This window comes from Erithacus rubecula, assembly GCF_903797595.1.
Source record: "Erithacus rubecula genome assembly, chromosome: 2".
NCBI lineage: Eukaryota > Metazoa > Chordata > Aves > Passeriformes > Muscicapidae > Erithacus > Erithacus rubecula.
In genome coordinates, this window is record NC_136685.1 from 73,324,566 (window position 1) to 73,342,383 (window position 17,818).

Consider the following 17,818-nt stretch of genomic DNA (forward strand, 5'->3'; position numbering starts at 1 on the left):
AATTTGGATCCCTCCCTTCTACCCAGATGCTTATTTTTCCAGAAATTCTGCCCCCTTTTCAGTTTGACTGATTTTGGACAATGAGTTTAAAAGTTATGTGAGTTGAGGGGGAAAGATTTACAGAAAATAATAACCTTATGGCCCATTAAGCCTGGTGTTTTTAAGAAAGCAGGAAAACATATATGAGTGAGGGCAGGAATGACTGCTTTCATTTTTTCAGTTTGAAAATCTAGTGATGAAGCACCCTCCCAGGAAGCAGGAAAAAAGCCCAGCCTATGTGGTTTCAAATCTGCATCTTTCAAGATCAGGGAGATTTCACCTAATTAACAAATTATTTACTCACTGACACAGGCTCTTGTGACCTCTATGCTTAGATTTGGCAAGGAAGCAGCTGTGGAGACAGACCTATTGTTAGACTATGAACTTGTGCCAATATTTCAGAGAAATTAGAAGTTTAGCACCTGAATCCAATTTTCAGCAGCTACCTGAGCCCTTAGAAGTTCCCAAATGAAGGCTGCAGTGAATCAGAACATCTGTACATGAGGCTAGATGTTTAAATGTCTAAATTCATATTTACATGAATACAGTCTACAGTGCCAATTTTTAAGTGTTTTGACTTGAACTAACTTCCTAACAGATGGTTATTCTGAATCTATCTTCATTTATTTATGGCTGTTTATGTTTTTAGAGATATAATAAATGATCCAAAGCCTATTCCTTGTCTATTTATTTATATTTTAATAACAGTTAAAGATATTATTGTACTGCACAATTTATATAATTTATATGAAGATGGTCTTTCTGTGTTGTACCTACATGAGATCCCTCTGAATATTCAAGGAAAAAATTCTATGACCATAATGCAAAGTGAACAAGCATAAATGAGGTGTTAGAATCATCTATAATATTGTAAGCTTAAGCGAGATGTTGCCATAAAATAAACAACCCCCCAAAACACATGGAATAAAAAAAAGTAAAAAAAAAAAAAAAAAAAAAAAAAAAAAAAAAAAAAAAAAAAGGAGAAAGTATAGGAAGATAAAGAAAATATTTAAGTACATGTATGAGAAGATTTGAAAAGTGGAATTCAACAAAAGTCCTGCAAATTTTCTCAGTGAGACAAAGCTCATGGTACATAACGTGCTGGTTTGGTTCATAAGCAGATATAGGCCTGACTTGGGAAACTGTCATGAAAATGTGTAAGTGATTGCAAAATCAGGACCAAATTGTGTTTATGTATATCATTTCCTACCTAAAGAAACAAATATATACAAAGTATTAAGAAATTAAGAGTGTAACACTGCTGCCAGCTATAGTCATGCCTCACCATGTAAATCAATGAGTTTCAGAAAAGTAAATGAGAGAGAGTTTTTCTCTGCTCCCTACAGTGATTAATTAGCTTATTTTCAATAAGAAAAGTACTAGCTATGTTGTTATCTTGGAGCTTTTTTTTCACATTATCAATAGCACCAGAAAACAAAGGCTATCCATTACCTCTAAAAGCAAAAGGCACATGTGACCATGAAACACTGTGAAACTTTGGTAAAAAATGTCATGAGAAAGAAAATCTCTCAATTTCAAAGTTGTACTTTTTTTACACATAAGTTTTAATATCCAGGGAAAGTTCCTGTAATAATTTTCTTACATTACTATGACATGCATTTTTAATGCATGGTTTTAACTACAATTGTCTGAAGAAGGTTCAGAAGATATCAGAGTTGCCAACTTTTATTATACAACTTTACATGCCCTGTAACACCACTGAATTTGCATCAAGAAATCAGGTCTGGAAGGAAAGACAAGGAAATTTTCCCACTGAATGATAAAGTTGGTTTATTTCCATAAGCCAAATAAATTTTTCAGGAAACATAAACTCAAAAAATTATTGATGTAGAAAGGTTTTTATCGCATCAGCTGCAGAACTCCACTGGGGAAAACAGAAAGGAGAAGCCCTTAGGCCACATTTTGTGTGACCTAATTCTTTCAAGGGTATGTTTCTGCAAATTTTTAGGAAGTGACAGTGCAAATGAACAACAGTTCCCACTGTGATGTTTTCATGGAATTTCTGCATAACCTCCAAACAGCAGACTTTGCACCAACACTACAGTATGTAGTTTTGTAGTAGAGCTTAATTACTTTTGGATGTAAATGAGCAGAAAAACAATTATCACACACCCAGCAGAAGAAATGGTTATGCTTCTATAAATTTCTGGTATTCTACTGCTGTGATTGTCAATTTAAAGTTTCAGTCCCTGGGTTGCTGCCAGTTAATGATTAGTCTACTATATTTTGGTGAAATTGCACTCCAGTCAAGGGAAATGAAGTAAAAAGATGAGGGAAAAAAGAAACTAATATTGTTGAAGTCTAATTAGAGTAGCAGGGCCAGTGCTGGACTTAGCTGCAGTGAGGCTGACTTTCTATTAAACTCAATACACTGAATTCACTGAGAGCAAGATCAAATGCCATGATTTCATTTTCATGGGTGATGTGCTAATAGGAGTGGGATTAACTTCTTCCTCATGTAGTGATTTTTTCTTACATCAATGCAAATCAGAATGTGATCATTCTTCCCTTTGCAAGTATAGTTCTAAAATCTGCCACTTTACTTTCAGAAGGATTATTGCCATGCAGCTTAATTTGAAGGAAATCACATTGCTTTAACAAAGGAAAAGAAATCATTCTATTGACTTAAGCATCATCAGCAATATCTTCTAGAAACACATTTAAACAGCTTCCTATGTCAGACAACATTTCTTATATGGTTTGAATTCACACTGCTTTATTTCCAAATGGCTACTTGCAGCAAGTGAATGTTGCTCATTTAACAGCTTAAGTTTTCCATTTAAACAGCTAAAAATTGCATTTGACCCATAGCTGATAAAAACATGCTAATAAAAATATCTTTAATAAATATAATTGGATTTTATCTCAAAAAAGTAATCATCCTCCAAAAGGTGCCCCAAACTTCAGAAAACTGCAACCCAACCCCCCTCTCCCAACCAATATCCTGATATTAAATTCTCTATTTCTTCCCTAAAATATCGATGTATCATGCTATTTCACTTCTCCTTGTAAAGTGCTAATGGGCATTAACCAGAGCTTTACTAGTCATATATGCTGAAATACTTCAGGGTTCCTGACACATGATGTCACACTTGGTACAACAAGTATTGAGAATAAAACCTGCTTGAATGCCAATAAATATATATTGTAGAGAAATATTACATATGAAGCTTTATTCTTCCACCTACGATTATTTAATACAGAAAGATCCAAACCACATATAATTTAGATAAGGCAGAATAGCATTTTAAATTAAAAAGGTCAGATGTATGTACTACACATTTTTCATTTTAAATTGTGCACAAAGTCTACTTGTAGACCTTTGAAATTGATGGCAAATGTGAGTGTTTATTCAGCTGGAACTTTAAGTATTTCATATATAATGCATATGTTCCCTGGAACAGTTTCAATTGGCTACTACAAATACTGTGATGCTGTGCACACATCTCAAATATTCTATACAGCAGATTAAAAATGTGATAAGGACATCAATTCTCTAATGCTTCATAATGTCTATTCAATAGTAAAAGAAATCAATAGAATTTTGTATTGGATTTTCTAAGAGAATCATGACACCCCACTTCTTACATGAATACAACAAAATCTAAGGAATGCATGCTATATTTATATATTCTTTTCCTTTCTTTTTAAATGTTCTGTTCTGAGGATTTTCTCAAAAAATATTTTGAGTAACATCTTTAACATAAATACCTCTATTGGCAGTATTATTTTCACTGGGGAGTAATTTTGATAGTCCAAAATCTCTGATGTGTCAATAGTTCCACTATGTTGTCTATTTATCTCAAAAATGTTCCCAGCTCTTTCCTGTTCCAGTGTCTCACATGAATCAGTTCTTAAAATACAGAAATTGTACAAATTCACATTGTATCAAGATTGAAAATGACAAGAAGAAACTATTGAGTTAGATTTTGCTAAACCTATCATTTCCAACCTATAACACCTCATCCTGATGGATTTTCATGTTAGCCAGAGCACCAAAGCAGTTCACTTGGATAGCTTGGCATTCAATCATAGAATGACTGAATAGTTAACATTTTTGAAAAATGCCTTTTCCCACCTAAGGTTGACTACAAAGCTGTACCTGAGCCTGTTGTCTTATGACTAGGTCCTGGCTTTTTCACTGAAAACTGCCTGAATGAATTACTGAAATTTATATTACTTCAACAAAAATACAACAAACACTGACTGCTGTTATCCTTTAAAATTGTAAAGCCAAAGATGTGGTCTCTATCTGTGAAAGTCTTGTAAGAAATGTTTTTCCCCACTTCCTGCAGAATATATTTATACATGAGAAGACTGCTATCCCCAGTTGTTCTCTTTTGTATTAATCATGACTCTATCAATCTGAAAAACAAAGCTCATGGGAGCAGAAGATAGGCTAATTCAATCAACAGAACAAAAGATTTCAGATTCCCTGTCAGAGGACATTAGATTGACCACAATTTTCTCAGCTTTCAGAATAAAGCTGAAAACTCACTTGAAATTAGTATCCTCACAGTCACAATAAAAAGCAGCTATGAAGAAGAAAATAGGACATGGATCATGGTGGAAGGTGTGAGGCTAAGAGTAAATGAGGTTGTTAAGCTGTTGTGAGTCTAATTAATTTTTGGAAAATACTAAAATCCTGTGATAGGTAACATTACAATAGATGAGAAATGTTTTACTCTGGAAAGGTATTTAATGTTTGGAAATGTTGGTTAAATAGAAAATTAGATAGGAGGGTGATTTTTTTTTGTAAATTAGCAATGAAATAATCACATTAAATAATAAATACTTTGTGGCTTTTACCCTAATCACAATAGATTCTTCAGTTGCAATGGTTTCTAGAAAAGAACATGGTTTAAGTTAAGAAAATGTACTATTTAAAATGCATGTGTATGGTACTTTGTAATAAGGTATGGATTATAACTGCGTAATTGACTGACATTCAATTAAAAAGCTTTAAATTAAATAAAGATGGGTGTGTATTGAACTGTTGCATTTTAATGCACTTCTAGTGGCAAATCAAGAGATAGCTTTTGAACTGTATCACCAAGTGTGGGGCTGCCTGTTGAAGGGCAATGTCTATAATCAACACACTGATCAGCCCCTAACAGGTGTAATCTCAAGATATGCACATGCTGTTTCCACCTTCTGAACCAAACAGAAAACATTAAGACAAAATTTTAGATTACTTTTCCATAAAATTTAAGTACAACTACCCTGTTTCCAGAGTGACAAGCACTTATATGAGCAGAAAATCTGGCCAATTAAATTTATTTACAAAAGACAAAATATTTTTCCCAAAGACAAATGAATTCTTAAGTTTCTGAAATAACCACCAAAAATCCATCTTACCATCTTAAAAGCACCTAGCAAAACATACTTGGAATGTTTGAAAATATAACATAGACACTAAAGAATAATTTATAAATTAGCATTAAAATCCAATATTCATTCCAGATTTATTGACCTAGCAAGGAGTAAGTGTTATTTAAATCTTAAAATTGCTAGTGCACAGAATTGGTTTCAGGAAGAAGAACAGGAGTAACTGAGCGAGGGAGAGATGAGCTTTTTGGACCTTTAGATCATGATGTCAACAGTAGCAAATGACAGAGCCCATCATTTGGTATTATGAGTTTCAGTGCTGGAGATCACTCCTTGGAGTTGTTTTATTTACAATATTGCCATTAAACCTACTTCATTATAGCCCATGTAAACAGGGAAATGGAAACACTATAGTCTTTAGGGATGTCTATAAATAACAACAAAATGAATCCACTTTTGTCCATGAAAGGGACATAAATGAGTAAGGATGAGGTATTTCCTACTCCTACTATGTAAGGTCAAACTCACTTCATCAATATAGATACTATTTTAATTGAGGTACAAGCAGACCCGCAGACAGAATCTAAGATAAGGCAACTACCATTTTAGCCAGAAATAATAGTAGTATAATGTACATGATATTAAACTTACCTAATTGACCTTAGTGGAGTTTACAAATTTGGATCTAAATATAAAATGCAGCTATTTGGACCACCATTTGTACTCCAGCTATACATTGTGACCATCCTTTTGCACAATTTTAGCATCATTTCTTTGTTATACTTTATTTATTAAAAGAAACAAATCTATGTTTTATTTTTCAGAGAAATATTTTCTTACATATCACAAACCAGAAAAAAGCATTTAAATTCATTCCATCTCATACAAAGTGTTATAAGCTTCAACATGCATTTTAAATGCTCCTGAAGAATTTTAAGTTTGTGGGTTTTTTTAGTTTGGTACGCACCATTGCTTCATGTTGAGCCATTAAACTGGCCAAATACATGTTTCTCTGTGAATGATGAATGAAAAGCATACTGTTCAGCATGTTTGTTAAATGTCACTGAATTTAGCACGTATGCTAGAAATGAAATCTCATTTCTTCCTCTAAATTTGTAGATCACAGGTTGCATTAAGTGGAGCGTAACTCCCACACAATGTTTGGATTTTGTACCATTACATCTCAAAAACTTCTTCTAATTTCATCATTATAGCATATCCTCTAAGATGTTGAAAACGTTGGGGTTTTTTTCTGATGAATGTTTTACTTTTAACATATTATTTCACAACTTCCATATTTCTGAATCCTGTGATTGATTAGAATGGGGATTTGAACAAACAAAATAAACATATTTTGTTGGCTGCAAACAACGGATCAAATACAAGGAGATGAAAATCAATACATAAACCCAGGTATGAAAGGCCCTGGGCAGCAGTGAACATTGGCTGCTTACTTGATTTCCAACATGGGCTCTCATGGGCTTCAGTAAAACCCTGAATCCACCAGGCATTTTTTCTGATGAATATCCTGACTATCACTCACAGGCTTCATCTATAAATAAGTGCCCACAATAGCCTCTTTTCTCCTGTGTTTCAGGTGTGTAGCTGGTATATTTGGATATTTACATCAGTGGGGCATTTACTTAATTAGAGCTTGCTAGCTCTACTAGTAAGTTCCTATTTATGTCTTAACTAGCATGTACAAAGTTTTTCAGTGAGCCACACTAACACAGAAATATAGTTTGAAATATGTTTCCAAACAACAGCTACTAAATAACAAATAAGGTAAATGGGCATGGCTATGGTACATGGTGTCCACCATTTATAAAAAATTTTGGCATTGCTGTTTAGAAACTGGATGTGTTGAGCTATAGATCTGGATAGACCTATTAACTTTTACAGTTCCTGGTGATATTGGTACCAGGCTTTTACATATATATATAAAGCCTCTAGGATTGTTGGAAATAGCACAAAATAAATAAGATGTAGAAAAAACCTTTCAAACAAGAAGCTTAATAAGGCACTGGATCTTCTCTAAACTCAGTCAGAGTAAAAATAATCTTTAAGTATTTTTCTCTTACCACATAAGCTCTGGAGGTTAATAAAACACATAAAATTTAGTCAGTAGTATGACTGCTCAACTAACCCTGAAGTTTTCCAAAAGATATAAGACAAAGATCATCTAAGCTTATTTCACAACTACAGTCACCCACATGACGAAATCATTGGCCTGTACTAAAAGCTAAATCAGCTTTTGGATAAAGAAGGAGTATATTTCAACAATATTACCAGGTAACTTTTAGACTTAAATTGGTATGAAGACACAGATAAGAGAAGAAACGCAGATAGCATTGTGAGCTGAGACACATTGAGTGGATTTTCACCCCAACACATGAGAGCTGGGAGTCAAAGTGTAAAATTGTTTTCTGGTGTCTTGTCCCTTTGTCAACAGTGCAATATCACCAGGGAATTTTCTCCAATTAACTGTGATATGTTCAAATAGTCTGGAACTATACTGGAAGCTGCAAAATGAGAAAGTGCCAACACCCATGTAGAAAGGTAAAGGTGCATGATACTTCTGCATTTATCTCCTTTCCATGGTAAACAGCATTTAACTTTTCCAAGAACTGAAATCACACATGAAACAAGAAATGCAAGTAACAAGGACAGTCTTTCCTTCCCCACAAATAACAGTAAAATGAAAGAGCAGAAAGAGGATTGGAAGGAAATGCTGTGTGACAGGTCTTCTGGAAGCTTTCAGGAAGCATGAAGATTATGTAAATCTAAGAGAAAAAAAAATCAGATTTCATTTAAACACAACTGATATACATTTCACTTAATTAAGATGATTATTTGTGATGTCAGTAGATAAATCTCTTTTGTTTCTTGCAGTGGCCTTCTGCCAGTCTTAACTTCACTCTCAGTTTACTTCTTTCAGAAAACAAAGGGGCTCATTTATGGAAATAAACTTGATATGGGCAGATATGAACTACCTGTCTGATGGCCTATGTTGCAGATTTCTAATGCATCAGTTTCTGACAACACTCACTCAGTTTCCAGAATGAATCCTGTTCACTGGAAGAATTGTATAAGGTACATATACAGTTATAAAAAATAACTGAACCTTCCCACAAAAAGGCTGAAGAAATGTAGAAGCAGGTAAGCAAGATAAGCCATTAATTACCACCGACAACCAAAAATTCCGTATCTTCTTGCTGGAATAGACTTGCAAGTATCTTTCCATTTCTCACATCTTCAACTCTGCCACTTCATCCAGAAGAAAAGGTAGGAATTGAAAGGCTTTAGTCATTGCAGAATAATCAGCCAAGAATCAGGAAGGTTCCTCTCTGGACTTTTCATCCATTCCCAAGCTGCTAACCTATCTGAAGGTTAATTGGAACTCCTATTTTGCAAAATTACAGTTCCATTTCTCACTCTAAAAAGACTTACTAACTCTTGGTTTTGTTCCAAAGTAACACAAAACTTTGAACTTCTGAATGTTCACAGATTACCTGGGTAAGTGCTGATCATTCCTGTTTACAAAATTTCGCAGTCTTCAGTGCAGCTCAGCTCTAAGTTCGGTAACAAGCTTTTCATCAGACAACAGTTAAATCAATTAAATCTGAAACAATGCATCACTAAGACACAATCATTGTAATTTTCCAGTGCAAAGTCAAATGGAATGATAAAAGAGTGATTTTGTGCTAAATAAGAGATAACATAGTCATGCTCACTTTAATATTTGTATTCAAGTTAAGGGCTAGGAGTCAAAACAGAAAGCAAACTTAATTTTTAGACCTTAGTCTACAACTTCAGGAAAGTAGTTAATAGACATAAATCCATCCTAGCTTGAGAAATATTGTTGATCATGCTCTTAACTATCATCCAATGCTTATGCTCATTATGTAGTGCTTGCCTAAATTCATTACCACAAGAAACAGTTCTTCAAGTCACTGCTGGATGATCCTCTATCCAAACCTCAGAACTACATTACCAGATCAAAAACTAGATGTACAGGATTTAAATATTCCTTTTAATTCAGGATCATTTGTTAACTTTTGCACACTTCTTTTAAGTTATATACAAATAACTGTGTTCACTCTCAGTGGCCTGAAATGGTAAATTATATGAAATGCAGTGAAATGGTGTGAATAACAGCCAATTAAACAAGGATGCTGTAGTTTATTTAGACCGATCTTGCAAACAGGCCCGGCAGGGACTGGGCTGGGCTGGGTTATCACACAGGGGTAATGTGCCACATTCTTCTCATGCCACACTGTCGCATTCCTGACTGTGCTGCATGCAGGCTCACAGGCTCACAGCCTTGACAACAGCAAAGCCACACCATCCTTCCTGCAAAGCGTTTCTGGAGATACTGCTAAGGCTAATCATCAGTCGAGAATTTTTGGGATGAACTATGACCCTGCTAAATATAAAAGGAAGTGCTAAATGCTACACAGTCCATGTTTTTCCCTTTTTCATGGTAATGCAAACCTTTTTGTATTATCTAGAAGATCCATGCCAACTTGATCAAAACCTTGGAATCCAAATTCTGGATTAATCCCTGATTTAAACAAAGAAAATGGAAATCTGAACAGGCTCTCCAATTCTTGGCTGTAAATGAGAATGGGATAAAATCATCTACTGCTCATGCTCAGAGGTACACAGGGAAATTAGAAAGTAATTTCTGCATTGGCAGTTTCACTCAAAATGGTTTTTTGAATTGAGAAACAATACTAAAGATATAAAACAAAATAAGAAAACAAACACTTCTGTCTGTCTAGAAAGTATTTTGCTTCTAAGATATTTTATGCAGATTTATACTTTTCTATTATGAGGACATCCAAGACTGACTCCGCAACACTTTGCAAAATAAATGATTCCATATTACTGAGTTAGATGGAACTTCATCCAGGAATAAATATTTATGCAATTAGACATGTTAATTTTGTGCAATGCAATGCTCTAACCTAAGGTAAATAAAATAAGATCACAGAAATTAATTTAAACAAAAGTGAACATAAATTTGGAAAGTGGTGCATTTTTGATAATGAAATTTACTCACACAGTGATGTGCGAATTCATTTTCATAGACTATCATACTTCAATATTTTTCTGACAAGTAAAAATAAATTATGATGTAAAACCTCCAGCAAAGTTTTGAAAAAAGCTTGTGTTAAAACAAGAAGGATCAGTGTACAGGAAGGGGTAGGAAAAAATTAGCTCTGTTCTTTCACAACTTACATATTTTCACTTATACCTTTGAAAAAGCTCAAAAATCTCTAGCTGCTTATGGAATTCCAGGCATAGATATTCTATTTAGAGTTAGATTGTATATCTACATTTTAAATATTCATACCATCTTCAGCACATCACTATATGAAATGATTCATCACTTTTCTGATACTGAGCCAAGGAAACAGGTTGGTTTCTATTTATAGAAGACTCTTTGTAAAGAAAGGAAATACAAGAAAAACTGAAGATACTAAATAAACAGTACTTAGAACTGTGGTCGACAGGTTACAGTATGAAGTTCTCCATAAGAATTATTTTAAGGGGAGGCTTGTTCTATAATAGTCCAGAAAAAATCTCCACTATCCTATTCTTTTACTTTGTGATTTCTTAAAAAATCTTATGATTTCTAAAAAATTAAGAGGCTATTGAAGCAATTTCTTTTTCCTTCTTATTCTATTATTTTTTTCATTAAAAAAAAAATCATACCACAGGGGCAATAGCATTTTTGCTAGGATCATATAAGATTTTTTAATCTTTACCTGATACAGTAGAGTAATGCCAATTAATAGAACAATGCCAGCTTCCATTAAAAGCTTTAGCTCTTGCTAAGAAAGAATTAAATATTCAGACACAATGAAAAATATTTTGGCTGCAAAGTTACTTATGTCTGAAAAAGTTCATGTTAAAAAAAGAACTAGATGGATTTTTTAGAAATAAATTATACATTTTGAGGTTTTAAATAAAAGTGGAATGATAAGTTTAAAAATATCGATTGTTCAGAACATAATTTCTAATGTCAACAAAAATAGAAAAGTTTTGTGTTCAAAATCAAGCCTTGATTACTTTATTCCAACCAAAAATGCCAAACCAGAAACAGTTAAAAAAATTTTCACTTACTACAAAATAGCTTTTGTCAGAATCATAGAATTATTTAGGATGGAAGAGTCTTTAAAGGCCCTCTGGTTCCAACCTCCCTGCCCTAGGCAGGGCCAATTTCCACCAGGCCAAGTTGCTCAAAACCCCATCCAGCCTGACCCTGAGCACTTCCAGCTTTTCTGTACAACCTGTTCCAGTGCCTCACCACCCTCACACTGAAGAATTTCTATTCTACCATCCAATCTAAACCCACTCTCTTTCAGTTTAGAGCTATTGCCTCTTGTCCTATGGGCAAGGAAAATACTATTTAGGCAAAAAAGCTAATTTTTTTTTTTTCTTCTTTCAAATCTAACTCTGGGTACATTTCTACAGCTCTGATTTGCAAAAAATTGTTTATATACACAAAACTACTACACACAGTTGAGTGCAGTCAAGAGGCAGAGAAGTACTCACAAGTGAAAACTTACCTTTATGTGTGTATGTGTTTGCAAAGGCAAGGAGTTACTTTAGAACTTGATCATGGAGAGATAAATCAATGCAGGTATTAAAAAATCATCATTAAAATTTTAATGTAGAGCATATTTTACAAAGCATGTAAAAGAGACAAATCTCAGCTAACCAAAAGTTTTCCTTCTCTAGAGAATGAGAAAAAAATGTATTATCTCTTCCTCATGAGTAGCCTGTTATAAAAGATTAGGGAATGCTGAATCTGAGTAGACATAGCATAAGCTACAGATTTCTCAATCATGGAAAAATGTACAGAAAAACATAATATTGTCATTTTTATTTCTGTAGAAAGCATAATAATGAAAGAGGGGAAATAACTTTAGCCTTACCTTCAAATATAAATTTAACATTTTGTTTTCTGTTTGTCTTGTTCTCATTTCTGTATTGTCAGATATAGGAATGAATTTCTTTCTCCTGCCTGCCAAAAATCCCCTAGAAAACATTTGTAATATACTAACATTATAGTAAGCTAATCCTGAAACTTGATTGGAAAGTGTATTTTTGAATGTTCTATTTAATATGTTGAATAATTTTCTGAAATCTAGAATCCAGTTAAAATTACCAAAGCTGAATTTTGAACCAAATTAGTTCAATTCTTAGTGTTTATCACTAGAATTTGATTAGCACTTTGTGGAAGCCACTGGAAGGCAAACACAAAGGCTAATGTTAGCCTAAGGTTAGTCTCTTAGTCTCTTCAACATTTATAGTACAGGAAGAGGTCAGATTTCTCTTCAAAATGCCTAAAATTAGATTCTTGTTTGGAAGTGACTTCTAGAGAAACTTTCTATTCACAAATGAGTAGAGAGAAACTCTATAGAAATAACCCTCTTTAGCATAATTGCTAACCTTTTGACACTCTCTGATTCTTCTTTCTCCTCCTTCCCCTGTTAAATTATCTCTTATTCTGGATGCATTTTAATTTCATGTTAGGCAGGATTTTGTGTGCATGTGTGCAGGCACAATGTTAAAAAATCCAACATTTTTGGTACTTTCAAATTTTATATTTAGGAGTGTGGTATTTTTTACCCCTTGTCCTGGAAACATTTCTTCCTGTCATTTTCTCTATGCATCTCACATGTTTGTAGGTGAATTCAACCCACAAACCCAGCAGAAATACCAACCATACTTCTTTTTGTTGCTAGATTAATTTTCAGACAAAATTCTTCATTGAATCACGTCTCTTAAGGGAGAGCTAAAGGAAGCAGCAGGGCCTGTTGACCAGGAGGGAAGGTGAGAAAATGACTGCCTTTTTCAGCACTGGGAAATACAACAGTTGCTGACTATGGTCCGACAATCTATTCCAGTTGCTGGAACAGACCCTGAAACTTTGTTTAAGTTACCATGTAAAGTTACCAACCCTGGAGACTCATCATTGCTCCACCTACTCACCCAGGTTCTCTATATTTTCTTTAAGCCCCCCTTATATAACTTTGGTAGGACAAGTAGGAATAAAATGTAATGAGGAAAACCTTTTTGGAGAGAAGCTCTCGATATGAAACAGGTTTATTTTTTTATGTATACGGCAAATTATAGTTATTTGCTGAAAGGTAGTAATAATTCAGACAGTACATTACAATAATTTTGTGGGAGACACCTACAGTCATCAACATACTGAGTTTTCTATTTGGTTTTTGGTTGCAAAGTACCACTTTATAGTATATATTGAATCACTGGTAGCCCCAGGTTCAGACTGTTCCTTCTCTCCCCACCTCCCAATCATCGAGATACTGGCACCAGGACCAATTTCCACTTATGAAAACTAACAAATATAGCCCCTGGTGCAGCACAATTCTACTTCTGTTCACAGCTGCCCATCGTAATAGCACATCTTAAAAAAAATCTACTAGTAACAAAAAATAAATATATCTACAGTCATTGCTGCTGCTGGGTCACAATGTCCTGTGGATGGTTTATGTGGGCCCATGTATAGGAGTGACTACAGTCTTTCTTTCACCCTTCCTACCCTCAAAAAAATCTGCCTTAAAAAAATACCAGTAGGTGTTATGGTAATGAAATGGATGCATGAAAGCAAGGCATTACATTACTGAATATGCATGCAATTCATGCTTCCTTTCTTCAAGACACTATATGAGCAATAATACATTGCTTGTGAATAGGAACTGCAACAAAAATACATATTTTTAATTGCTGTGCCTAAAAGTAAAAGTAAAGCAAGCTTTATGGAAGAATAAACAGGTTTGCCTCTGAATCATTCTTGTCAAACAAATTCTATTATGGGCACTTTCGTCACAGCCGCTTGTTTTTCTTGTGGGGTCCATTTCCCCCAGACCTTTCCCACAAGCTGCTATTCAGGAAACCTGTGGTTTGCTTAAGACAGGATTAACACCTCAATTTAATCTATAGTAAAAAACCAGAAATGTACGTTACTCTTATGGCTAACTTCACATAGAAAAATTGTTTACTAATCCCATAAATAATTTATGTTGTGAAACATCTCAATAAAAATTGATAAAACATGACCAGCTGACCCTCCCTTTTATGTGTGGACAGACAAAATAAAATGTAACATTTTACATGTTGATGAAAACCAGAATGGAGAGAAGTAAGACACCGGGCACAGAAGTATTTATTAAATGTAAAGACATTAAGCAATGAGATTGCCAATTAATTAATAACTAATGAACAGTTATAATCTTCTTTCTTACTAAGCCAACACTATACTCCCATGGTCCCTTCTTAATAATTGAATATGAGATGGTTTAAAAGTCAATGCATTTAAGATGGCTTTGAAAATGTCAATAAGTGGGTATTCTCCTGCCTCGTTCTCCTGCTGCCTAATTCACCGCAATTGTGCTGTGCTTCATTAACTTCCATTTTATTATAAAAGAAAGTGAAATTTATCAAGAGAACACATTAAATGGTGCGACTTTAGCTTCCTGCAACGGGCAAAGTAATGATTAAAATATGTGTCTGCAACCTTATGGCCAGTTGGAGGGAGGCCACTAATGTTTGAAAAATAATGGTGCTGCGTGACAGTTGTTATGATGGCAGGGGGTGATGTGTCAGTCATTTATTCCCTGTGGTAGAAATTTCATATGGGGAAGCAAAAAAAAGCATAATATGACTGGCATTTGTAAGCCTAACTTGGCTTATACTAACCAACTGGCTTTGCTTCCCTTTGGAGAAAGAAAAAAATCAGCTTGATTTGGCCAAAGTCAATCTTATTAATTTTAAGAAGGAAGCAGCCTGGATCCTGTATTTTTTAAGGTAAATTCAGGAGTGAATCTACCTTAAAAGAGAGTGTGGATATAAGATCAGAAAGAAGTTCTAAGATTACTTCCCTTCCCATTTTAATTTGCATTTGAAAAAAAAAAACTGCTTGAACTTTATTATGTATGTCACTTGGCATGAAACCTTTGAAGCTGATGCCACTCAAACTTTTATCATATTTCCAAGAAAGCAAAATATAGGTATTAATAATATCTATGTGTTGGATTGCTCAGAGACAATAATGATAATAAAAATATTAGGGAAAAAGTCCTTCTTTGCAATTTCCACACACAATATCTACAATATCCCATTGAAGTTAATGTCCCATTAACTTCACACTGGAATTCTACATATGGAAGAACAGAAAATTGGTTGAGCTAGGATTTACTCAAAACATATAAAAGTATAAGTCTATTTAGCGAGTTTAGTGAGTCTTTATACTCCCTAAACAAATAACAATTTCAGCACACTTTAACATTAGCTTAGGAGTTCTTATTCTTTCCTATTCTCTGCAGTACTGTCAAGAGAAGAATGAATCTTCTGCAAAAATATTAATTCATAGGTTAAATATCAGAATTTTGAACCAAAATAATTTTAAAAAAACCAAACAATATTTGACAGAAGGCTAGAGTAAAATAAAACATAAATTATTTGAACAGTAAAAAATAAGCCAGTCATATTATTTTATGAAAGTGTCCACCTACAGATGAAGATTAATGGAATTGATTCGGGCTAGTTAATAAAAAAATTCCACAAACAATTCCTCCCAACAATTTCCCAGAAAGATTTCGCAGTCTTCTTCTGTAGAAATCACACATATACTGAGCCAAAGATTATATATCATATCTTATTTAAGAGTGTTACAAAATGAATTAACATTAGATATTCATTGGCTTTGGAATAGATTTAGATTTCATTAGAAATTGAGCTTTTTGTGGGTTAATGGAGCAGGAAAAGCAGCAATCACAGTAGTAGGTCCTCATTCTCATAAACTATTATGTAGTTTGGAAAATAAATAATGTGCATTGTTTCTAAACACATAAGGAAATAGATTTACTACATTGACTGAATATTCTACTGCATATTAAAAGCAACCACAAGAAAGGAAATAATTAAGAGTAAAAACCTCTAAAGGTCACACAGTCAGTAAAGAAAAGAGTGGGTACATTGTAGGAAATACAATTTTAAAAGGGAGAAAGCAAAATCAATCTTACTGTCTTCAAGCTTCTTAACATGGTGTTGTTTTCATCTTTTTGACTAACACACTTGCAACATATAAACTCCATTATAATCTTCCATCTTGGCACCAATCTTTTCAGTTCTAGTCTCCTCGACAGAAACTGTTCTACTTTCAAGTCAACTCAAAACACAGCTGCTGTCATCTTCCTAGCCTGGAGCTCTGATGTAAATAATCACACCATTTCTGCACACCTTTCTGGCTTGCCATTTTCTGCTGTATCAGAGTTCTGGTTCTGTAACTTTCATTCCTTCTTCTACTCACCCCCTTCACAGTGTATCAACCTACTCTAAATTTCATGCTACTCACCCCATTGACCAGCTTTGAACATGTTTTATTGACTGCTCCTTACAAACAGCTTTGTATCAAAGGAAACTTATCAAAGCTTTTTTATTAGGGAGAGCACACTGAGAGGTGACAGAGAAGATGTGCTCAAAATCCTCTGCAGTATGAGCTGAGAAGATCCTATATCATCCCCAGTGCCAATTCTAGCTGTTCAGTTTCCCTAGAGCAGCTGCTAAACTTACTAACTGTAGCAAGCAGTGATGTGTGTCATCCCTGTTCAAAACTATGTCAATATCTTGGCCAAATATTTCTGACTAAATAGATAATTCAATTTCAGTGCAGTAAGGTGTTTCAGCAAGGAGCAGCAGTTAAAATTTTTCTAAATGAAAGAGACAATGCATATAAATCCATCTTCATGCCTCCTAGTTTTGTTCACATGAGTCAGAAGGCTCCTAAGAGGTGTTGCCACTATATCCCAGAGACAGGAAAGGGAATTCCCTCACTTCCATTAAAGCCGGGATAGAGCTTATGAGAACCTACAGCTGCAGTCACAGAGGAGATCACTGGTTTCTTCAGAAGGTTCTGTGATCACTGAAAATTAAATAGCTCTCATTTGTATAATTCCCATCTGTCCTGCCAACATCTATATCCTTCTACAGACATATCTATCTCACTACTATTAATGAACAGACTGGAGAAACACTGGGGAAAATGAGTAGGGAGCAGCACAGGTCATCTCAAACCTTCAGAGAATGGAACACAAATCTTCTCTATAAAAGAGGGATGCTCTTACCCCTCCATGTGCAGTCACCACTAAGCTGTATGAATGGGTGAATAACTAGATACAAGTTTTTGGAGAGTCCTACAATGCACATACAATTGTTAAAATATGTCAAAGTCTTGAGTTTTAATGAAAAACACCAACTCTGCAACTCTGTACTTTCTTTGGGACAGAGGGAAAGACTATGAAGGGGAATGTGGAGCAGACAGGATAGCAATTTCTTTTCTAATACAGGTAAACATTAATCTTCTTAGTAAATGGGCACTAAGAGAAATATT

General features: G+C 34.3%; 1 protein-coding gene across 2 annotated transcripts in view; it reads right to left on the reverse strand.

The window, feature by feature from the left end:
• PACRG (parkin coregulated) overlaps nt 1-17,818 on the reverse strand; it is a 201,592-nt gene that overhangs the window by 12,573 nt on the left and 171,201 nt on the right. The window contains exon 6 of one of the 2 annotated variants that reach the window (XM_079333493.1): nt 12,336-12,438. The exons of the other annotated variant lie outside the window; for it this stretch is intronic. Coding sequence (XP_079189619.1) covers nt 12,380-12,438 — 59 coding nt within the window. The 3' untranslated portion in view covers nt 12,336-12,379. The remainder of the gene's footprint in view (nt 1-12,335; nt 12,439-17,818) is intronic. 2 annotated transcript variants of the gene reach the window in all.